At 39.9% G+C, this 24311-nt stretch overlaps 1 protein-coding gene across 9 annotated transcripts in view; it reads right to left on the bottom strand.

The window, feature by feature from the left end:
• Positions 1 to 24311, bottom strand: part of abca12 (ATP-binding cassette, sub-family A (ABC1), member 12) — a 65088-nt gene that overhangs the window by 24831 nt on the left and 15946 nt on the right. For all 9 annotated transcript variants that reach the window (XM_051403527.1, XM_051403526.1, XM_051403519.1 and 6 more), the window contains 28 exons: positions 24061 to 24128; positions 23567 to 23715; positions 23251 to 23372; positions 22159 to 22301; positions 20053 to 20211; positions 19630 to 19847; positions 17663 to 18610; positions 17360 to 17466; positions 16066 to 16172; positions 15248 to 15447; positions 14723 to 14799; positions 13666 to 13796; positions 12477 to 12647; positions 10319 to 10483; positions 9840 to 10035; positions 9069 to 9208; positions 8383 to 8502; positions 8134 to 8224; positions 7511 to 7690; positions 6672 to 6999; positions 5585 to 5699; positions 4988 to 5317; positions 4248 to 4317; positions 4000 to 4134; positions 3494 to 3655; positions 3096 to 3279; positions 2187 to 2405; positions 1210 to 1406 (listed from right to left, as the gene is read on the bottom strand). In XM_051403527.1, the coding sequence (XP_051259487.1) occupies positions 1210 to 1406; positions 2187 to 2405; positions 3096 to 3279; positions 3494 to 3655; positions 4000 to 4134; positions 4248 to 4317; positions 4988 to 5317; positions 5585 to 5699; positions 6672 to 6999; positions 7511 to 7690; positions 8134 to 8224; positions 8383 to 8502; positions 9069 to 9208; positions 9840 to 10035; positions 10319 to 10483; positions 12477 to 12647; positions 13666 to 13796; positions 14723 to 14799; positions 15248 to 15447; positions 16066 to 16172; positions 17360 to 17466; positions 17663 to 18610; positions 19630 to 19847; positions 20053 to 20211; positions 22159 to 22301; positions 23251 to 23372; positions 23567 to 23715; positions 24061 to 24128 (5232 nt within the window). The remainder of the gene's footprint in view (positions 1 to 1209; positions 1407 to 2186; positions 2406 to 3095; positions 3280 to 3493; positions 3656 to 3999; positions 4135 to 4247; positions 4318 to 4987; positions 5318 to 5584; positions 5700 to 6671; positions 7000 to 7510; positions 7691 to 8133; positions 8225 to 8382; positions 8503 to 9068; positions 9209 to 9839; positions 10036 to 10318; positions 10484 to 12476; positions 12648 to 13665; positions 13797 to 14722; positions 14800 to 15247; positions 15448 to 16065; positions 16173 to 17359; positions 17467 to 17662; positions 18611 to 19629; positions 19848 to 20052; positions 20212 to 22158; positions 22302 to 23250; positions 23373 to 23566; positions 23716 to 24060; positions 24129 to 24311) is intronic.

The raw sequence follows: 24311 nt of genomic DNA on the forward strand, positions 1-24311 counted from the left end.
TATCACAGTCCTTCATGGAAACCTCTTACCTTGAACTGCTTCTAATGTTACATATTCATTGGGTGTTATATAAACAATTACAAAGTGCTTCCCAGATGCACATAAAATACAGAATAAACTACAAAAAGACATCTGGGGAATGGTCAATCATACAGAAATAAAATAGAAAATGAAAGAACAAGATGAACCCCTTGGAGAAATAAGTATAAAAAATCCCAGCCAGTACAGGACGGGTTTTTAAAAGCTATTTAAAATGTGACACAGACTCAGCTGATTTGATCGAATGCTTGAGGGGGGAGTTTGCTCCACAAAAGCAAGAACCCCCTTTGTCTTAAGCCTGGACTGTGGAACTTTGACAACATTTGGTTTGAGCTCTTGGTGCAGATGACAAGATCTGAAATATAGCCAAATCATATTATATTATAAAGCAACCAACAAAATCAGGAAATTGAATTCCAAAACATATAACGAGCCAATGTAATACAGCCTGAGCTGGTGAGATATGCTCTCTGAGTCTAGTGTTTGTCAGAAGCCTTGCTGCTGCATCAAGCACCAACTGTAGATTGGTAATTGCTGCATAATAGAGGCAAGTAAATAATGGATTGCTCAACTATGTCTTTGGGAAGCACTGGTTTGACTGGCAATGTTTCTGATTTATATTAATTTTTCTGAACTGGCTGAATGTTGAAGTTGTCAGTCCAAGGTGGTGATTAGATGCCATCTATTCTTTGGTGCCAGCAAGGCAGCAGTGCAGGGAATCCAGATTGTTACAATTTTCAGAACTAAACAAGACATATTAACGTGTGTAATTGGCGTAACAATGGTAGGGTTTGTGCTGAAGGGACGAATAAAATGGCCAAGGGGTAGCAGATACAAACTCAACAACATCGGGCCAAGTATTAAGCCTTGTGGGACACCACATGACATAAAAGGAGAGTAAACTTTGCTTGTTTTTTGCTATTTCTACCTGTTATTCTTCTTATTCTTATTATTATCAGTGGTAGCAGTAATAGTAGCGGTAATAGTAGTAATAGCAATAGTCGTCGCAGTACCTTAGAGTTCCATGTAGAGAAGGAAATCAAATTAATAGAAATTAATTTTTAGCATTCATGGTGTGTGTGTGTGTGTGTGTGTGTGTGTGTGTGTGTGTGTGTGTGTGTGTGTGTGTGTGTGTGTGTGTGTGTGTGTGTGTGTGTCTGAGAGACTCACTTTTCTTATGCTGGATAACAATGTCCCAGATGCTGCGCCTGGAGCATGGATCAACTCCTGTGGTGGGTTCATCCAGAACCACCAAGCGTGAGCCCCCTATGAAGGCTATGGAGATTGACAGCTTGCGCTTCATGCCGCCCGACAGGGTGCCCACCCGCTTGTGTCTGTGAGCGTACATGCCTGTCTCCTCTAGGATCCTGGTAGGGGAGTCAATAAAAAGCCTTTAACATGGAGCCAATGTTAACATACTTCTTCTATACATTACAACACAGATTCTGAGTTCCATCATTTATCCAGTGGGGGTTTCTGAACCACAGGAACCAGAGAGGTACATTGTCTTGCCTAGGCTTATTACTACTCCTCTTGTCATGCAGAAACCCTCCAGAAATAGTTTCATGATGCAACTGGGGGTTCAACCCATAGCTAAATGGTGCCCCAGAAAGATACATTAATTTTCTAATGCTTGCTCCCACAAGCGTACCAAAGAAGATGCAAAGGAACAAAAATAGATCAAATAAAATATTACAAAATCTTATGGAAAGGTTGAGCTTGAAACTGTAAAAACATATTGTTCCTATCATGCTCTGGGAACAATAGCATTCTCAAACTGCATTCAAAGTATCTGATACATTTCACAGCTCTTGTTGTAGTGTTAAGTGTAATAATTATTTTGTCCTTACTACACATTAGAGCAAGTATAGCTATAATATGTTTGGCTATAGCCATATCTGAATATGCCTTGTATTTTTCCCCTGTAAAACCAGTCACTGGTGTTGAACACTAGCTACAATTCACTGTTATAGTCTCATAACCCCTACCCAAATTTATTTTTGATATTGTTTCATTGTGTCTTTTAACAAAACAAGTTGTACTGTTACATCATGCAGAGCCCCTGACATCTTCTTTAAGAAGTGAAATATGATTGAGTACATTATATTACTGAGCTTGCTTCCTTCACTGGATTATTGGTCACTCACGTGCGGACTTGTTCATGCAGTTCCCTGCGTGACCATTGTGGGGCCTTGATCTGGCCGTACAGCAGCAGGTGCTCCTTGGTCGTCATGTGGTCAAAGAGGACATCGTATTGCATGCACACCCCTAGCTCTTTGCGAACGTCATCGATGTTGGTCTGCATGTCTTTTCCATACACCTCGATGGCGCCCGAAGATGGGGCGAAAAGGCCAGTGAGAAGAGACCTAAGCACAATGCATGATGATTACATGAGTGACAATAGTGAATTGGTTTATAAAATGTCACCAGAGTTGACTCTGGTTTAATAGTTCTTATAGAATTATTTATGATCATCTTAGTGTAGTTTGGTTATTTTATGTTTCATTATTGGGAAAAAGTTCAAATATAATTCAAATATAATAGTCAGACTGTTCAATTACTATTGCTCCTATTTGCTACCTTGGGCATAAAATGTTGAAAATGCCATTATTTTTGTCCCATTAGCTTGTTTTTGTACTTTTTCCCCAGCACCATCCTCTTAAATTATTATTTATTGCTCCCAAGAATAATATAGGACATGAAATCCCATCTTGGTTTTGGTTGCTTTTAACATTGTTGAATCTTATTCTGCTGCCGCATTCATTGTGCATCTCGCTGGATAACAGCATCAGCAAAATTAGTCACATTTAAAATGTAAATGTAAGTACTCCAGTTGATGAAGACCCGTCAGGCTAATCTCTATCACGGTGCATTTGCAGTGCCAGATTTGGACAAAACAATCTCCCTGTCAGCAGCAGGCCCTTGAGATGATTAAAGGGATGCACAAATCAAATTTAAAAGACACCATGTACAGTATATGAATGGCTGAAATGCATTTGTATTCATCTTAGGACGTGCTTATACAGTGAAAACTGAGAACATTCTGCCACACATACATTGTGGTGGTCTTGCCGGCTCCATTGTGACCGAGCAGTGAGGTGACATGCCCCTCGTAGAAGGAAACGTTAAGATTTTGAATAGCCACTCGGTCGCCGTAGATTTTGCCAAGACCATGGAGGGCAACGCCTACTGGGAGCTCTGAGAAATCCTCACCGGCCTGAGAGGAAAGAGTGCTCTGGCCTGAAAGAAACATGGAGAAAGAGGCAACCTGTAAATCAAACTAACAGGGGAGAGGAATTCAATTAAGAGTGAGGGGGAAATGTAAATACTGAGGCGTCTGGGTTAGAAAAAAAAAAGACAGACCATGACACCATGTTTCAAAACACAGCACACCAGAGGAGACAGCATTTCTTAGTGTTATCTGGGTAGCACAATGTCATTTTCTTTCCTGTACCTTTCCCCTTGTCGTCAGAGAAGACAGGCTGGTTTTTCTGCATGATGTTGGCAAAGAGGAGTCCTCTGTCCACCTTAGTGTTAGACTTCACACAACAGCACAGGTCAGCCCAGAAGGAGGCTTTGAAGGGGAAGTACCACGGGGCAGGGATGCCGTACTTTCCTGAAGGGTGAAAAATAACCAGGGACTTCTCTTTAATACATTAAACATTTTTATACTATAATATAATACTATTATAAGACACATTTACCAATCAACTTCTGTATTTGCTTCAACTAGGGGTTGTTAACACAATCATAAAAAAAACAAAAAATTATTTAAATTATTTAAAATATACTTTACAAATATAGCTAGGGTGCACCATTGAGTTGGAATGTCAGAGATATTATCATGCTAATGCTATTATTGTTATGGTAATTACAATACTGCCAACAAGTTTCAACAGCATATGACCTCACAAAGAAGACCTGCTTCATTTTTATAAAGACTATGATTTTATAGTTTACCTGGGAAGACCATGCGGATGTAAACCCCAATGATGAAGTAGAGGATGGAGTCGATGAGCATCAGCCAGCACAGCCAACCAAACGAAGCCGTGTCTCCAGGTATGGGCGAGGTGTATGAGTTTCTCCAATGAATGCCTAAAAAAGTACAAGAAAAAAATAAATATTTTATTTTGCTTCCGAGTGACTATACCAGCTCTAGTCAAAAAGATCTAATTTGATGCAAGTCAGATATGTCTACATGCACGTACCTTCTCCTTGGGCCTCGTAGCGAGAGATATATTGACTGGCGTAACTGAAACAGGTCGGGGAAAACAAACTCTGCAAGAAAATGAAAGACAAATTAGACAGGATACAGAAACAGAAAGAGTAAAAACAAAGAATAAAAATAAATCTTCTTTTTTCACACAGTGCCTTTCTGTAATTCCTCTCTTCTGCGCGCTTGACAACTTTGTGTAGTATGAAGTGATACTTCAAAAGCCTTTCTCAACGTGATATGAAGAGTTTTGTTCAAAGCAACAAAGCTTTAGAAGTACGCAGTGATGGTATGTTGGATAACAATAGAAATGTTTGACCTCTAATTATTGATCAGCAGACAGCAAGCACTATTTTTCTTTAGATAAATGTTCACAATTCATGTCAGCATAAGAAGGCAGGAAAACTGTGTCCTGCGAACAGAAATAAACAGCTGCATCACTGCTTACTTCGAAATGAAAAATAAAAATGAAACCTCACCATGGAAAACAACTGGAGGCGAAAGACACTGTTTATTTAGACTTAAAATTGTTTTCTAAGATGGATAGAGTAAATAACATTTTGGAATAAAATGAAATGGCATAATATCTCCTTCTGTGTTCCTTATCTCTCCATTCAATTCTCAGTATCTTCCAGAGCAAATTACATTATTTGCTGTTTTAAGCTATTACACATATCACAGTACTAGTACTAGTTTAATATGAGTCATGACAGAGGAGGTTCAGAGGCTCCTTACCAAGGCGCTCTTCTGGGAAAAGGTGAGATTTGTCTCCACGGCCATGACCACAATGAAGGGGAAGAAGCACAGGATGTAGATGAGGCTGCCACTGAGGCCGGCAATGTAAGTCTTGTCAAAGAAGGAGCTGACCAGGTAACTGAAGGCCAGGACACTCAATCCATAGTCGCAGAGGTAGAGGAAAAGGAGGAAGCCGTCACTGTTGGGCAGGATGAGGCCGTACTTCAGCACCAGCGTGAGGATAAAGATGGTCAACACCAGGTAGGCGGCGCACTCCAGGAACCAGGCAAAGAAGTGACTGAGCGGGTTCACTCCCATCATTTTCATGTACTGTGGGAAAAGCAATATCAATGGATGGGAATAGACAGAAATGTCAGTAAAAAATACAGATTCAGTGCCAGCTTGCCAGGGGCGCTTAGGAATCTTTACAGCAGAGATGAAACATGGAGGTACTAGGGGCTAAACTCCTGACACCGTCAACTGTTCATCAATAGCCAATTGTATTTGTCAATTAAAACACAAAATAAATATTACTACATGATATTTTGTACACCAAGAACTCAGTGTTCAATGTGCAGAGGCAAAAAAAAACATTACCTCATGCAGCCTCAGCTCTCTCTCATGCACCAGCTTTTTCACAAAATCAGCCACAAACAGCACCCAGGCCATCATCAGCATGAGTGGGAAGACAAAAGAGATGGCCTCCAGGTACCTGGGGAATACAGAGAGACCAACTGTCAGTTAAATTTCTAGAAAACCTAACATCCAATCACTGTCAACAACAGCGGATGAGAAGGCCTATCATTCAGTCACTGGCTTGACAGAGAGACAGAGATGAGAGGGTGGAAGAGCAAAATCGAAGGAGGGTTTGGGGATTTTTGACAGTTGCTTTTTGATCCTCCTATTATTTACGCAAAATAAATGCCTCTCTATTTTATTTTAGTTTTTTTTTACCTAATCATATCTGGTGCCTGACACATGGGAATTTAGTGCTCTCTGTTTTTCTTACAACACAGCTATATTTCACAGCTATCATGTCAGGAATTGTGTTGTTGAGTAATAAATCAGAACAACGGAGAGGCGAGGATCATCATATCTTACAGTTGGTAGAGCCAGAGACAGTGGCCCGCTGGTGCTTCTTAGATGAGATATTTTAGCTGTCTTAAGATGCGCTCGAGGCCAAGCGCAAACATAGGCATTACGTTCAAGCATGATTTATTGGAAACAATGTAGTGTATCGATGCACAAGTTAATGCCAAACTCATGTTGGATTGGATATGTACTACAAAGATGAGTAGTGTTCCTTATATTTAAGGCCTGAAGGGCGTTTGAGTGTATGTGTGTGTATTGTCTTCAAAAATGAATGCACAATAATGGTGAATATTCATGCACATGGTGCCAAGCCAATTATAATGTGAATGAGAACTTACTGTCAGTCCCAAGTGGCAAATAAATAATGAGAGAGCATGCATTATTCCACATCAGTGCCTGTACATCCCCTCAGAAAGACAATGTATATCCTTTCATGATGTATGCATCCATGCAGGAGCATGTTCATACAGTGTGTGTGTGTGTGTGTGTGTGTGTGTGTGTGTGTGTGTGTGTGTGTGTGTGTGTGTGTGTGTGTGTGTGTGTGTGTGTTTGTGTGTGTGTGTATCTGCATCCATGTATATGGGGGACTCACTCATCCCGGAGGTGGCAGGGATAGGGGAAGGGCTGCAGCTGGACAGCCGGTTCTGTGACCCTCTGTCCAGTCTGGGTCTCAATGATGGCCCGATCGATGTTCTCCTGCAGGTAGACAAAGCCCCGGTTGTAGCGCATCGTCTGCCTGGCCGAGATGTGCGGGTCGCTCACAAAATAGGGGTCCCGGACTCTGTCAGTGCGCATGACGTTGTCCATGTGCATGCGGATAGTGTAGCTGACTTTGGGAGGCAGGGAGGCTGTAGAGGAGGAAGACCTGGCCTGACGCTTCTTGGATGAGTCCTCATCTTTGGGAAGCTTGAAGATGACACCTTGAAGACAGATTGTACTATCTCACTGCACAAAGTTTTATACTTCAGGATAAAATTCAAAGACCAGACTAACTCTTAAGTTCCTTGCCCTAGATAAACTATTGCCGAGTAAGCATCTCCTGAAAGCCTCTTTCACAGGCTGGGTTTACACTCATGAAACCTTGGTGTTATCTTACCCACAAACTCTAGCACAGACTCAAGTTCAGAAAAGGTAGAGCAGCACAATGAAAGGCAAATTAACAATCTAGCTAGTTGTAAAACTGGGCTGGAAAAAAAGATTAATCAGCATCATGAATCTTTTTACATGCTTGTATTACAGTTGTCCAGGTAAATTCAGTTGACATACACATGTCAAGGAATGCAATCACAATCAGCTGTCAGGAAGTAAAAATTGACCTAAATCAACATCCACTCAAGCAGATTGGAAACCATTGCAGGTCTCAAATGCGTGTTGCACTGTCCAATCAACCTGGAGGACAGAATGAGTTCATTATACCCCAGATTTACTCACTTGCGTAGAGATCTCGGTTTTTGGCAAGCTTATGAGCTTCTGCGTTGAGCTGGTCAGCAGAGTCATAGCCTTGGTAACGGTCAAACTTGATACAGGAGGAGAGGTCCACCATCAGCGTGGACAAGGTGGTGATCTGATTCAGTATTTGCTTGTTTTTCTCCAGCATGACCGTCATGTTAGCTTTGAAAAAGAAAAAGACATTTTTCAGACAGCTGCAGTTTAAGCTTTGATTGCTGTAAATCCAAATATAATTAATTATTTAAAATAAAAAAATTAATATGATTAAAATAATGCCATTTGTTGTGTCTTAGTGCCATGTCTTGTTATGTCATATGTTAACTAAGATAGAAATATGTTCTGACAATGCAAGGTAATCTAATTAAATACCTGTATGTCAAAATCAGACCCTGTGGGAAAAAAATGACTGACATTCATAATCACATCAAGGAGAGATGCCCTAAGAAATTCAAGTTGAACTTAGCGGAATTCTTCCTGTAAATCCACGAAGCCGTTCCCATTTTCTGATAGCGTGGATATTTTACAAGCAATAAGTGAGGGAGGAATAGAAAGGTAAGCCTGGTATCTGCAGCTTACAAAAGTAAGACCTTCAAATGCTCACTCACAGAAGTTGCTGAGCGTCTCCTTCATTTTGTCGACACTGATGTCTGTCTGCATCTCAATGAAGTTCTTCACAAAGGAATTGCCGAGGGAATTCTGACAGGAGGGGAGGGAGAGTGGAAGAGACAATACACAATCAAGATTCAGCTGCCGAAAACTCGTTGAAGACCACTGCAAAGTTTATCTCCAAACTTTCAGACGACAAAGAGTCAGCTGGAATAATCAGATATACAGAAGGTAGTTCATCTTCATACCTGCAGCATTGGCAAAGTGTTGCTGAGTATTTGGGCAGAGTTTATTATGTATTTGGAGGATTCGATCCAGTCCTCAGAGTACTTCCTCAGATTTGCAAACTCCTGCAAGGTCGCATTGGCCTGCACAAGGATAAGACAAGGACAGGAACTTGTGAAATGGCTGGGTATCAGCAAGATTTCATAACCTGCTGTATTTGTGTGTGTGTGGCTGTTTGAGTCTGTGAAGGCAGCAGTATACAAAAAACAAAGTCAAACTTGCTCAAAATAGAACCACAGCAGAAGATGGTGGTGCATACAAATATGTGTATACCCCCTGTAACACTGCTTTTCTTGTTTACTACTTATCATGAAGACTAAACTGGTAACTGTGGCCTAGAAGAGGTGGAAATAGCTGTGACAAAAACTTATATACTGTAAAAGCGTGACAGATTAGGGATTTCGGAGGATTTAGAAAATAAAGTTCATAAAAGACAGGTTTGAGTGTAAAAAGAAAGGAAGTTAATGAGAGAAGAAAGTGGAGATGCATACAGCTGAGTAAATAATTTAACTACTTTAGCCAGCAAACCTGCACAAATTGGTTACAGTATGTCAATAATAATTATTCATTTGATTTGTGTGTGGGTGGAATAAAAGTGTAGAGGAGGTAACTTGTGCGTGTGTTTTTATTTATGCTGTATGTATTATACCTTCTCCATTATGGCCTTGGTGACAGGTGTGTCAGGGGTGTATAGAATTTGTCCCATTAGCATTGGTTTGAGGAAGGCCCAGGCAATGGCTCCTCCTGTGGTGTTGACCATGTCCAGGTACATGTTCATGCAGAAAGGAGCTATACAAGGAGAGAAGAGAAGAGAACCATTAGACCTACAGCATTCACAAATATTTAGACAGGCTGAGGATCAATTCTGAGGATAACAATAAGGCTGGTGTTATTGTATGAAGACCAAAACCAACAATGTATAAGTCTGTATAAAGGGTCATGTTGTTTCAACAATACTTTGTGATAGGATCAGTTAATTTGTTAGTTTTGGCCTTTTCATGGGATTTGCTGATGACAAGAAAAATAGAATATCAACAGCCTTATCCTTTAATCCTCATTCCTTTAGGAATTGTGAAGTGAGACTAAACTTATTATCTTCCTAGAGTTTAGTGGAAGTCTAGTGAAGGTGGTAAATAGCCATCATCTGTGACTCCATATTTCCTTTCCTGGTTAAAATGTCCTGCCAAATTTGTGATTCAGGATAAGAAGACAAATAGAAACACTACGACGTAAAATGTCTCTTTGATGTGCATCTATCATTAGCTATTAGTTATTTCTTGTTCATTATATGGTAGCTGCTTTTACTATTTTACTACATAATACTAATGATGAATGCTTTTGATACCAATGGAATCTCGTTAAAAACACTGGATATCAAGATCAAATATAGTTAAGAATGGTGACTGCGCTGTCAACATACTGGCATTTCGTGGGATCTTGAACCTCTCGATCATCTCCTCCCTCTTGTGGTCGTCGGGGAAGGAGGGGCTTGACTCCGACCCAATGGGGAGTTGGGAGATTCCAAACAGAGCCATGATACCGTTACTGCACAACGCTCGAGAGAGGGTGACAAATGTAGCTTTGGTAGAGATGCTGCTCCTCAATCCTCTCGTCATCTGGGGAAAAGTTTAGATTTTAAACTTGATTTCTGAAACTTTGAATAGTATTTGTCATGTAATTTGAGGCATCATGTAATACCAGCTGGGGGCCCTCAATAAAACATTTAAAACAAGCCTCAGCAGAACAATTTAAAGTTGTTTGAGTATGCTCACAGGAATATTTTTGAGTACTGAAGCATTTCCCTTCCTCATTTTTGTTATAGTATAGTTTCACACAAACATACATACACGAATACACTGAGGGTAAAGCACTGTATAGTATATAGTAATGACTACACACTTCATTAAATTCGTTGTTGGCCACCAGGTTGAGGTCATTGATGGAGAGCAGGTAGTTTTGCAGCTGACTGATGGCAGGAAGAAACGTGTTCATCATGTTGGTTAGAACCTTAGCCACCTGAAGCATGACTCCCACCATGCTCTGCATGTCTTCAGACAACACCATCTGAAGGAAAGAAAATATGTTTCTATAGTCAATTCAATTTTATTTGTATAGCGCCAATTTATAACAAAAGTTATTTCAGCACACTTTTCAAATAAAGAAGGACAGTATACCTATAGTTTTATTTATAAGTGCATTTTTTATGTTTCCAAAGATCACATTTCCTTTGTCGTGCATTGCTTTATCTTGCAGATCTCTTTTAAACCTAAAGGTTGTGTGTCGTGGAAGACAGCAACAGAGAGCTCTGTCACCAATTTGAATCAAAGTGATTAAACAGCAGAGGCTATTCCTCAGAATGAAAAATGCCTTTCTAAGAATATCCCTCACTGCTGCAAAGTCACAGTTTCACTTTTTATTTTTGAGCATATTGCAGCATTTGGCACTTTTTTTCTTCTCTGTCCTTGTCACTTTATTCTTCTTCTCAGTCTAGATAAAAATAATTTGGTTGATTCAGGCAAGGCAACAAGATACATAAAAAAGCTGTTTCAGCTTATATATTAAATTACTTTAGAGGCTATTATTAACTATTGCTAGTCTCTGTTGGTCAAATAGTTTTTTGGTTCTAATTTTAACTGTGCACACTTTTAGAGCAGAGCTAAATTACCAGGAAACAATATGCTACAATAAAATTCAACAAAGCAGCTAAAGATGTCTTTCCAACACTTAGCCTAACTATATACTGTCTTAGTTTACTGGTGTCAGGTGGTTATCAAGTAAAAAGCTCTGTTAGCTCAAATTAGATCATCAGCAATGCAATAAACAAATAAGAAACATTCACCTCGACATGCCGGTGACAAATATAAATAACAAGCAGCGCAAACAAGCTGTAAACACAACAATGACATATTATCACCTTACAGCTACTCAGGCAAACTTTATAGCAGCTTTATAGTTGCTTATTTATACATCCACAGAGCAAACGTAAAATTAATTTGGAGTTGTGTTTCCGGCCACCTGGAGAATGTAAATCCGATATTTACTCTCCTTTTAGCTCCGCTTTGGCCTTCACCAACTCCTGAGGGAAATATCAGCCTCTTGGCGGGCAGCATACAGTGGGGCCTACCACTGTCCACTATGTGTGTAAACTATTCTCACAGAAGTAAAATTAACTCAAACAGTAAAGTTGCAAACCTTAAAACCAAAACCATGAGCTGAAACTTACTAAAAGAGCTGAGGGCAACTAACATTCTGTGGCTTCATCACCGCAAGTGACGCCTTTTACATTATAGTTAGTCATTTGATCCTTTCAGCTTACTACAGCTGAGAATCAAGCAATCAATAATGAAAGGTAACACATTGTTTTTGCATTGAAATTATGTTGCAAATTACGTTGCACTGAAACGGATGCAGCAGAGTTTCAACTGCAGGATGGCTGTATCAGGTTTACTTGCCATCCTTATATCGTTGCTAAGTAGGAGTATGTACATCTGTAGGTGATGAAATTAGATTACAATCAAAAGGCATGTCAAAAACCCCAATTAGGACAACAAAACAACAAATGTTGAAATAAAACAGAGTCCTATGAAATAAACCTGCTGGTATGGTTTTTTAATCACTGTATCTAGGTAACTAGAGCTGATCTACACCTACACGTGTTCTACAAGCGTCATTTCAATACATATATACATATAAATATGGATGGTTTATTGGAGTTTTTGGGATGGACAGTGGTTGTTTTCTTAGATCAAATGGAAAAACTGTTTTTTTTTTTTTTTTATGTATGAGGGAGACAGAGCTTTGTCTAAGGACAAAAGCATCTCTTTCTGACTTACATGTTCCTCAAACAAACACACTGCAGCATCAAACGTGTTTTGCAACTGCCCAACAGAAACGATTTCTTTGTCAATTCAGCCAATACAGAACAATGTGCAATCACCAAACTCTCTTATTCTTTGGTTGTTGTTTTTTTCTTTCAAAGTGGCGAAAAGAGTATTAACTTTAGAAGAAAGTGTAGCATGTTATTTTTCTTTTGATAAAAGACTGAATTCTGTCTTACTCTGTAGATGACTTTCTCCATGTTGAGATGGCGAGCCATCAGCATTGAGAAGCTGTACCACTGTTCAACAGACATGGAGCAAAAGGTCCTATAGATGGCCACGTCCGTCTCTTTCATGTTCATGAATGGTGTGGAGTTGCAGTGACGCAGGTTGACCAACCAGGACAGGATCTGTTTCAAAAGCATTAAGAGAGTGTGGAAACAGTTATTACTGGCAACAGAAGCACAGGAGAAGGTAAAGGAACTACAGACAGGTATAAACATGCTCTTATGGTGAATTTAGATCACTGATACTAAATTCCTACTTTCAGACTGTTCACCTTAAGCTTTATGGTAAATAGGCTTCCAAAATCCCTGATCCAGTGTGGCATTTTGGAATGTGGTGGGTTTGATCTCCCCCTTCATTTAGTGAAAAAAACTTGCTGCTCTGAATACTTGGCAAGAATGGCGTTTTTGGAAGACATTATTGTACTTTTTCCTTAACCAAATTTATTTTGCAACATTAGTTGCTAGTTACTTTGCAGATTCTAATTATTAATACAATATGTAAATCAACTGTATTACTATAGATTAAGCTACCCAGCAGTACATAAAGTAGCTCAAATTAGCTCCAGCTTTATCAGCTGCATTAGTGATGCTAACACGTTAATTCATCAATAATTACATTCAAGTAATTTAATTATTCTGAAGTGGGACGTGATGCATAATGAGAACTTTTGGTACTTTGATAAGTATATTTTGATGTTAATACTATGTACCTTTACTAACTTACTTTGAATGCACAACATTTCCTGTATTTAGGTGATTATACACTAATGAAAACATATCTATGAATACTACATTACATTACTACCAATAGATCCTCCTACATGTTGGACCACCGGTCCTTTAAGTGAAATATCTGAGTACTTCTCCCACCACTGGGATATGGCACTGATTTGAGGTTGTAGAAATACTTCTCTTCAAGAGAATACATCTCATGAGAGCAACAACCTAGAAACAGACCTGGAAACCAGCATTGACCTTGTTCCACATTGTTTTGTGAAGAATGTAGTAGGGGGATTTCTGTGCAATATTGCAGACGCCGAGCATTAAACTTTGTCTTCAAATTGAGTGAGGTAGTGATTAAATGATTGATTGCACACTATACGCTATATGTGGGTACATAGTAAGAACATCACTGGCTCACCACTAAATTGTTGTTTGGTAGAGTGGTTTCCAACAGGAGGTTGAGAGCCGCTGGGTCATAATCCATGTGTTGCTGAACATCCACAAAGAAGGCTGTTTTATTTCTCAGGATCTCACCGACTGTCACCATTCCTGCGAAATAAAGTGACATAAGTGTAAGCAGAAACATTTATTTATTATTATAATTTCTTATTATCTAGTTTCACTTCTATAATGGTGAAAACTATACAAAAACAGCCTGTAAAACCACCTAAGAATTATTTTTGCTTCCAGTTGCATTTTTTTCACAAAATTTTTCAAGCAGGTGTCTTAAATTATTTCTGAATGTAAAAGCATCCCGATTGCATTCCCTGCTTTAAAATAGTTGCAACAGCCGCCTCAGGGTGTGTTCACATGTAGCCTTCTTTTTTTTTTTAATTGCCAGTTGCCAATACCAGTTTCATACAAAAGCTACACCTGGCTGCTGTTTGAGAGCAATTATAGACAAAGTGACAGTGGAGAAATTGGCTGCTGTAATAAGGTATTATTGTTAGATAATCCAGCAATAAGCAAAATGGTGGCATCAGACACAAGTGAGCAACGGGTGAGCTGAAAAGAGCAATCTGTTGTTATGGAAACAAGGTTTTTGATCTGCTTTTTCTACTGATAGCACATCAGGCAGTGCCCTTTTAATATAAAAGTAACCACAAACCGAAATCAGAATTTTGGACAGTTTAAAACATATGTTTTGGATCACAATAACTACTGTACATAGTTTTTTATTTTCAAAATTAATATATATTCAGTCTTTCAAAATGTACTGTATGTATATCATTTTGGATATAAACTCTACTTCTTTTATGTGTCTCCATCCTTTTTCTTATTCATAATTAGCCAGCCAAGAAATTGTACACAAAACAATAAAATCAGCCAGGAGAAACACAATCTGTGTAGTGGGAAAAACAGGAATGTGGGGAATATATGGTAGGTCTACTATAAACAGTGCAGTAGTGGTGCAGGAATATATAATATGATGTTGTGAAATACAGTAACTGTTGTGATATAGAAAAATGTCTCACCTGGGGAAGTGATGTTAACTTTGAGAGAGCGCAGGCTGCTGGTGTTAAAGCTGAAACCTTGAGTCAGCTCAGAGTTCCTGTATCCACATACACACATGCATGCAAATACACACAGAGAGAAACATAAGACACAAACAGATAAATGCACTTTTAACAAGAAATATACAAAGATATATTCTTTAGAAGAAGCCTTGGCTCGTTTAAAAAAAAAAAATGCTGCCAGGCGTGCTGCAGGCGAAATGGGCTGAGGTGAAAATTCAGTTATATCAGTGCAAGGTAACTTTGCTTATTGGCCCCTAACAACAACAAGAGGTAACTGCCTCATTTTGCAAACTTCAATACCCTCTAATACCCCTAATCCTGTAAGGTGAGTTCTGTAAAGTGCAACAGCCCGGACCACTCTCTGATACTATTTAGCAAATTATACAAAAGGGATAAGAGAGGTAAAGATCTAGATGATAACGAGAGCAGCTTCCTCTGTACAAACGTAAACAAAAAGCCTTTAAGAAGGAGACAGTGCTGTACCAAATTGACTGGACATTGTAGGTTCTAGGGTCTCCAATGACGGCCTGGAAGATGGCATCGGTCAGAGCGGTCACGTTCATCATCAGACTCTCGACCAAGATCTGGAGGCTAGGTAGGAAAGTGTTACACAGCTGACCAGGCTCGATGGAGAGGGCCACTATCAACAGATGCACCGACTCTGTGTTCTCCAAGGTGCACACCTACGAAAACATCAGTCACGTAAGCACCATAAGTAGTTTCTGGACAAATCTCAAGACTGGTTGGTTAGTCATACTGTGTTTAATAAATGGTTTATTTTAGGACTTCTAGGGTTAGAGCCTGTAAAAAAGCTCCCTCACCGTGCCCCAAAAATCAATCAAACAAAATAATTTGATTAATCTGGGGTTTTCTGAAATGTTTCAGTGCTGATGATTCCATCTTTCAGCCTTTCCCTTCAGGTCTGAGCAAAACACTGAATACTTGCAATTTGTTATTTGCAGATTTTTTGGCACTGGCAACAAATAATAGCTTTGGGAATTTAATCAAAAACATATCACAATCCTTGTCAACCTACAAACTTTCAAACTGTTACCAAAGTCTAATCTGTGTTGTTTTTGTTGCCTATTCATGTTCATGTTGCAGATATATCTCGCTCAAATTTTACTGCCACTACCACACTGGGTGGTGGACACTTTCAAACAACACAGTATCATAATATTAACACACTTCTATTAAAACACTTAATGAACCCTGCCAGGGTTTTCTGACATAATGAAGTAATATGTTTCCAATTTTGATGAATGATAAATGTGTGAAAGTGGCAGGGTCAGCGCAGAGACCTGGGATTTCAGGTGGCCAAGTTGTTGTGAGAACTGCGGATCTGTCGGGCTGATCTGGAAAAGCTCAGCGGCTGTTTGGATGGTCTGCTGCATGAGGATCAGGTTCTCTGTAAAGGGAGGGAGAGAGGGAAGGAGAGGGGGAAAAATGAGGGTAAGAAAGAGGTTATTAGAGTTAGACAGGAAGATGGGATGGAAAAGAGAAAAGAGGGCAATAAGGTCTGTAAGGTGACAGAATAACATGACATCCCACTGGGCTTCATTACGGCTCGCACCATTACGGGGCAGCGTCATCAGGCAGCGAACAGCAAATGATGTGCTTAAAGTGAAGCCCTGTGCGGGACTGATGGGGCCAGAGGGGCCAGCAGTACTAGATGCTGTCGTGCATTAAAACACATCTGACAAGCCCTAAGAAAGTCCCCACCTCAGGCAACAAGATGTGATGACAGAATATTTAATTAGGCCAAAATTAGACAATGGTGATGTTTAATCTCAGGGTGCTCAACACCTAGAGGCCCTTGCAATTACAACAGCTCACTCTGGGTGTATGTGTGTGAAGAATATGAGTGGGGTTTCAGAAAAGTGAAGCTGCTGCTGCTTACAAAGAGATTCTGTGCACTAAAAACATTATCACACAAGCACAGACGCCAATTAAAAGGAGGTCATAGATGTCCACTTGTGTGAGTGCGAGGGGAGACGTTTAGCGAGGGCGGACGGGATAAGTGATTGAATTCTACTTTGCTAATGAGATTTAAAAAGGTGCTGAGTGGCTTTCTGCTGGAGAAGGGCCATATGGCCTTGGGCTCTTTGGGAGCTCACGTTAAGCCGATGTGAAGTCTTATTCCTCATATCTCCAGAATGAATTATGCTGCGCTATAATCATGTATACAACAACAACAGCATTAACAAAACGGTTTATGGTCTTCCCATGGTCCCGCAATAGCTATGAAGGTCAGAGAAAAAGGTGGCACTCCTCCATGCTGTGTCGCTGTTTAATGGTACAGGCTGACAGACTGTGCTTATACATACATATTGTCACAGCAGGTATGCAAACACAAGCTGTAGCATCAGTGTGAGCTCTACAGTACAGCAATTAGACTAAGCATGAGTGGGAGGGATTTCACTGAGGAGTCAGAAGGTAAAGTTAATTTAGAGAAACTAAAAGGATTACATCATTCATTTGGGGATCCTCCATTTAACTAATGAGTGCACATTTCTCATTACGAAGCTGCCCTCGGTCCAGGAGGCCTCTAAATGTCCAGACTGACTCTGAAAGAAGGTAGATCTGAACTGTTACCTTGAGATTCTCTGGCAAGTGCTGTGGTTATATTCTTCAGCAACGCGGAGAATGGAAAGCCATCAGGAAGAATATGAGCAGCACTCATCAAGAGATCCATTGATGACCTGGGGAAGATTGAACAAGGACTGTTATGAAACAGAGGCCAACAGAGTAACATAATGGTGAAAAACAAGACAAAAAGGCATGATTCAAAGCAGTTGTTTTTAGATGTTGGGGTGAATTCATATCTGAAGCTAAAAGGGTGCTTTCTTTTTTTCTCATTCCTAAATCCATGTTTGGGCTAGTGTAAATAAGACTTACATCTGAATTGCACCAGGGAGAGTGAAGAAGGTGAGCATCCCGAGGGCAGCATCAACGGTCTCTTCCCGAGAGGCATTCAAGCCCCATGGCATGTTGTTAGTTGCTCCTTTCACCACAACATTCAGATCAGGATTGCCAAAGAACACATGGACTGTCTCCATAATTTCTGTTGTGGTAGGAGGGACAGAGATGGCTTTGAACATGGCAGGGTAGTCAATGTAGAACAGGTCTATGAAGTCATCCATGGGGTCCCTTGGAGGCATCAACAGGGCCTCACGTCTGCGCCGGTGGCCCTTCATCGTATGGTTGCCGCCTGTCATTTCGTGTTGAAACATCGGATGGTGATCCATGGGGGCAAGAAGACCACTGGTGCTTACCAGCTGCCTCAACATTGCAATTATGTTTCCAGCTAGGTCTGTAAACAGCTCCATGTTTGGTTCCATGTCCATACCCATCTGGGTAAAAACAGACAAGAGAGGCCTGAGGATGTCATAGATTTTGGGCAGAGCCTGAGTCAGCAGGTCCAGTCCAGACGCTTCAGTGGAAGACAACCATGCAGCCATCTCGGTCAACTTCTGCACAATGAAGCTTGTGTTTTTGAATGCCAGAAATTGCTCCAACGCTTGGTAAACCACAGGCGCATCCCCGAATATCTTCATGTCAATCATCAGTTTGACGGCATCCCTTATCATGCCAGTGACAGATGCGTCATTGATTCCAGAAAAATTTCCCCACATCATGGAGAACATGTCGTCCACGGTGATGTTAGCAGAGGACAGGAGGATCATTGCTGCTTCTCCGAAGACATCCTGGGCTGAGCTGCTGTCCTGAATGAGATGGTAGTTCTCCAGGATGTGACTCAGAGTTTTCTCTATAGGTTTAATGTAAGGCTGGAGGAATGGAGTAACACTGAGGAGCTCGTCTGAGAGCAATTTGATGGCAGATAAACTGAAGAGGATAAAAAATTCAACAAATGTCAAGTTATAGTCTCATGTTAAAAATATCAACATGAACAGAACAAAACTCAGTCGATTGTAAGAACTTGAATAAAATAATAAACCAAGGACTAATTCTCCCCAAGTTCTTTCATGCCATGTTTTTGATTCATTTTCACAATACAATGATTTCATAGAATTCTAATTTCTCAGTTGTGACCAGAAGTAATATTTCTTCATTCAGTTTTCCCATTTCTTCCTCGATAATAGACCATGGAGTCTTTCCACTGTGATCAATGATCTATAACTCATGTAGTCAGACCTGATTGATTCCCTGCGATATGCAGAATGTGATCCTTATCACCATGCCCGGCTCATTATTGCAGCTGGCGTATAAAGGGAAATCAATTTTAAGAGGATGTCTAGGCTAGCAGAATCATGGTTAAGCCGCTATCTGAGCAGGTCTGCCTGTTTTTTCAGACTTGCATTAAATTATTCAAGTCGAATGCAAATGTGATCACTCCAGTTCCTTGTGTAATTATGTATGAATCAAATTGGCCTGACTGGTGCATTGTGGATAATGTAACAACAAATGGAGTAGTGAGTTCATGCATAGGTTAGTAGGGGTCTGTGTAGCGATGCAACTGACTCTTGACAAAATTAAAGGGAAATGCGCAGAAAATTTGTCCACTCAGATTGTTAAATACGACGAGGCTCTAATGTTCAGTGGGTTCCGTTTTGTGATTGCAATACATTTTGCTATTATTGCTTGTACTGTGCTCATATCCTGTGGTTTCAGTGTGGTCTGGTCTGTCTGCTCTACTAAAGCGTCTGTTGGTAAAAAAAAAAAAAAAGAGTATGCTATGGTGGATTTATCCTCATGCATGGTGTTTTTTTCAGCAGGCTTTGAAATAAAACAGTGTTCTCTTTATAATCACACAGATCTGGGATGCCACGTTCACTACAAATAACCTTTTGAAAAGCACATCATGTTAGCCATGGCATAATCTGATTGTAAGCCCAAATATTCACCTGTTTTGCAACTGCATGTCCTGGAGCTGGTTGTACCACTGATGCTGTGCCTCGGGGCTCAGTGGCTGGTCTGTCAGCGCAGAGAGCTGGCTGGTCAAAGTCATGATGAGGTGCTCTGTCACAACTGTGCGGTTAATGATGACTTGGTAGATAGATTGTACAATCTTAACAAGTCTGGAAGCTGTGGCATTCACAGTCACTGGTGCCACATCCATGTGCTGTGCAGACAACATACAGCAGAGATGGACTGTTAGCAGTGTGGCAGCTTTCTCTGTGTGTCAACACTGCCACCAAGTGGTGAAAATGTTAACTGTAGTTGAATAAGTGGACATTCTAGCCTGATCTGATAAACAAATTCAGAATATGCCCTTCTATCTATGTTAGTCTGCGATGTCCTATTTAATTTGGCATGCATATACTCACACTCATGTTCATGGGGGTCGCAAGTGCATTATAGGCCTCTAAAACAGGCTGCAGGTTTATATTGCACCACATAGCCAAGGCGCCATGGCTTAATTCCCCTGCCTCTCTTACTGGCTCCCATGCGTTGAGAACTTCAGCGCACTCCAACGTACCATTAGCCTAGAGGGAAAGATGTAAACAAAAAGACAAATGTCTTATTGTGTTTCATGAGCATTGTTCAGAGAAAAGGCAAAGGCAAGTGGGAAATAACATAATCTCTCTGTTCATGCAGTTTACAGAGAGGAAAATAAAAGGGCAAAAGTCTCACACAGGTATTATGTTTTCTCAAAGACTGACTTCCAGATACATTTCCATACATACAGCATATGTGCACACAATGTTTGCGCACAAGCAGTAAATCAGCTATAGAGCCAGAAAGGTTGTAACAAGGTTCTCTCCAAGGTATACACATGACAAAGCACAGCAATAATGTTCTGCTACACTACAGTATACCTTCATCATGGTATGGATTACAGCCCATCTGATACTGATACAATACATGACAAATTTACTGAGGTGAGATAATATGATTAATAAACATGAAAATAACTGTAAATGTATTTGTAGGTTTTGAACAGCAGATTGAAGTAAATTAAGTAATATTTTGACATTTTGACAAATACACCTTTTTGCTTTGCCAAAACATGAGAAGATTGATGTCTGTGCCGTAAATAAGCAGCTCGTTTTTTTAACAAGTTGTGATTGTACGGCGGTAATTTGTCATTTCTACAAATTAGTTTTTCTAAAAGTTAAACATATGAGATGTAACATGTTCATTGTGAGATTTTGTACAGAGCCTGGCTAGCCCTTTCCCTGGTTTCAAGTCTTGCAGAGCTAAAAGGCTGCGGGTGATACTGTAGCTTCATATTTATTGTAAAATCATGAAAGTAGTTTCAATCTTCTCATGTATTGGCAAAAAAGATTTTCCAAGATGTCAAACTATTCCATTAAATAACAAAACATAGCAAATTTACCAGTTTACTAGTCAGGGGTTCCCAAACTTTCATGTCAATGAATGAACATTACACCATACATCATGAATTTGAGAGGATTTTGTCTTAAAGAATCCCCTCCAAGTATTTTTTTATTCGTAGGTTTAAAGATAATCTTCATAGTCAATCGATAATCAAACTAAGATCCCAATAAATTGTGATCTGTGTTGTTTTTGGCCAGTATAATTTGACTTGACTTGATCAGATAAATGAGCCTGGCAGTAAATCCTATATTTATAAAGGCTATAATTAACACTGTCAGAGGTGATGACTTATCTTAATAGTAATTTATGAATAGACCAGACAGATGTGTCAGGTGTATCACTGAGGGTTTACAAAACATTACACCTTTCAATATGCTGCTGTTTTGTTTGCTTGTTTTGTTTTTTGTTTTGCACGGCAACATAAATACTGATAGTGATTTATCTGTGATAAGGCAATGTTGTCAGTATCAGCCTGCCAATTTGTGGCTAAGGATCTATTTTGCGGAAGCATATGTGACACAATCTGACAAGCACTAAAGTTGTTTCAGCTTGTCTGTGTTTTTTTCCATTACAATGTAGATCAGATGGCCTTCTATCAGTGTCACCAAAAGCAATGTTTCTTAACACTTACTTCTGGATGAGGCATAAATAATTTAAGTAACAAACTCCACCAACATCAAGCTGACAGCTGCACATTGATAAAGTCATTCAGAGGGATAACCAGTCATACCCACATGCTATTTGTGATCTGGTGTGAGATTGTTGTCTGTCAAAAGCCTTGTTGAAGGGTAAATACGCATGCAAATGCCTACGAAGGCAGGTGAAACTGACAGATTCCAAACTTACAAAGAACAACACGCCTACACGTGCTCTTACATCAGAGATAGGCATTGAAAGATTGGTATTGTTAATGGCCATAATGCATGAAGATTAATGCAACAGTACAGCTATCCTTTCTATCTCCCTCTCTCTGTCTCTCTCACACACACACACACACACGCAAACATGGTCCACAACAAAAGGCCAGCAAATGACTGTGATGACACTGAGTCTGTACAAATGTTATCAGAGGAGAACAGTGGCAGTCTAACCTGCTGAGCTGCCTGCATGGTGCGTTCAATAGCAAGCGGCATTCTTTCCACGACTTCAGACAAGTTAAAATGACTGGTGTTCACAGACTGTGCAACTTCTTCCATCAGGGTCACCACTGGCATCTGTAGGCTTTGTATCAGCTCTGGGGGGAACACAAGTACAAAAACACGGTATGTATGTTAAATATGAAATGGTATAAGATAGGGATATCCCGATAAAGTTGCTCCCGATTCCAATCTGAGTTATATTGAGTGTCTTCTGATACTTAGTCCCAACCCGATACCTTAATGTTTTTTTTATTATTCACAGAATAACAAAGTCGGCTATAAAACAGCCAAACAAAGCCTCTTTGTAATCTTTTTTGGTCTTGTTGGTGTCTCGAGGGAATTTTTCTCTCCCCTTAAATGTGTCCTGCAGTGTTTCTTTCTTTGGTTCAGCCTTTGCCTAAATTACCTGATGATCTGTATTGTGTTGAGTGTTTATTATCATCATCTGTACATCTTTTGAGTGGATTACATTAATAAATTACTGTGTGGTGAATGTGCAGCTCTCCACCGCTCTCTGTCTCTCCTCCTCCTCCTCCTCCTCCTCCTCCTCCTCCGAGCTCAAGCTTCTGCACACACAGCTCATCAGAGTGGGGAAGACAGTAGAGAGAGTTGACGATGGATGTACCCATCCATCCATAAAACACCCGTGTGTTCAACTGAAGTGAAACAAAGGATGGGATATGGCTAGGTATAGCTGATACTGATCCATTAAAGAGGTACTGCACCCTGAAAGGTGTTTTTTGAATCGCTGTAGAAACACCATCGGACTGCAGTGTTGACCTTTATCCCACACACATTGACAGTTCCCCCCACAGACACACACACATACCGAAGAGTTAGCCAGTTTAGGGGTGTGTCATGGTGTGAAAGGTGTGCTTTGCAAGGTATAACCAAACCAAGTCAAAAGATGACATCTGTGTTTAATATTTTACATGCACTGATCATATGAAGCAATTCTTCCTTTAGTCAGTGACTTTTGTTCCTTCTATCCTTGTCCAGGCTATGCAAATAATACACACAATACCTGTTCAGTAGTGTTCTTACCAGTCTCTGCTTGCATGCTGTTTACTGTATTTCCAACAGTTTTTTCAATCAGTGGAATAACAGACGGTTCCCACATTTTTGTTCCACGTATCTGCAAATAACTTGATAGCATCTTTTCAAGTCTGTGAGAAAACACATGGCATTCAGTTTAGGGCAAGAAGCCACTGAATAACAGTCTTAAGTAAAAATAAATAAATTAACTTTTCTATCAACTCACACAGATGTACAAGTTATGTAGTTCAACACTAATGTGCCATCTAACCAGCACCAAATAATTACTTGTTTGGTTTGTTTACATTACAAGTGGTAAACGTACTGGTTCCACATGGTTTTGTTTGCCTTCCCGGTCATCATCTGCTCCAGGACTAAAGGAAGATGAGCAAAGCTCTGCAGAGATGGAGCAGTCGTCTGTGAGCCTAGACCTCCCATGACTAGAGGCCAAAGCATGCTCAAGAGCTTTCCCACCTGACAAAAAATTTGGAAAAAGAGTTACATATGTCACATGCAGAATTCAAGAATATTAAGTGCACACAACTTTGATAAATGATAAGATCATGTTTTGTCTGCCTGTGATGCTAAATGATGCTGCACATCAATAACCTCATAACCAACTTATCTCAACACATCTGTGGTTTGGAACATGACATTGGCCAACAGTACCAGTATCAACAGAGATGACACTGAGATGTTTTATCCACGTCTTATTTTTAATGGAATGTCATATTTAACATGCATAAACTTAAACTTAATTAAAAGGAGAAAAAATTATTAACTTCTCATACACACATGTGACAGTGTTTTAAGCCTTACCTGGCCAGTAATCATGGACAAATCTTTTATTGATGCAGAATCAAAATTTGCCCAGAGGCTCATGTTGCCTGAAATAACAAGAAATACTGTTCACAAAGTGGACCTACATTTCAACTGTACAAACAAAATCTTATGAGTAACCCTAGGAGTGAAGTGTATCTTATTTTTACATTTTACTTATTTTTCAGACAACAAAAACACTGTTTTACTTTGATCCGCAGCTCTTTAGTTATCTCGCATTAACGCTTCAA

Source organism: Dicentrarchus labrax, unplaced genomic scaffold (genome assembly GCF_905237075.1).
Source record: "Dicentrarchus labrax unplaced genomic scaffold, dlabrax2021, whole genome shotgun sequence".
In the NCBI taxonomy this organism is placed as follows: Eukaryota; Metazoa; Chordata; class Actinopteri; family Moronidae; genus Dicentrarchus; species Dicentrarchus labrax.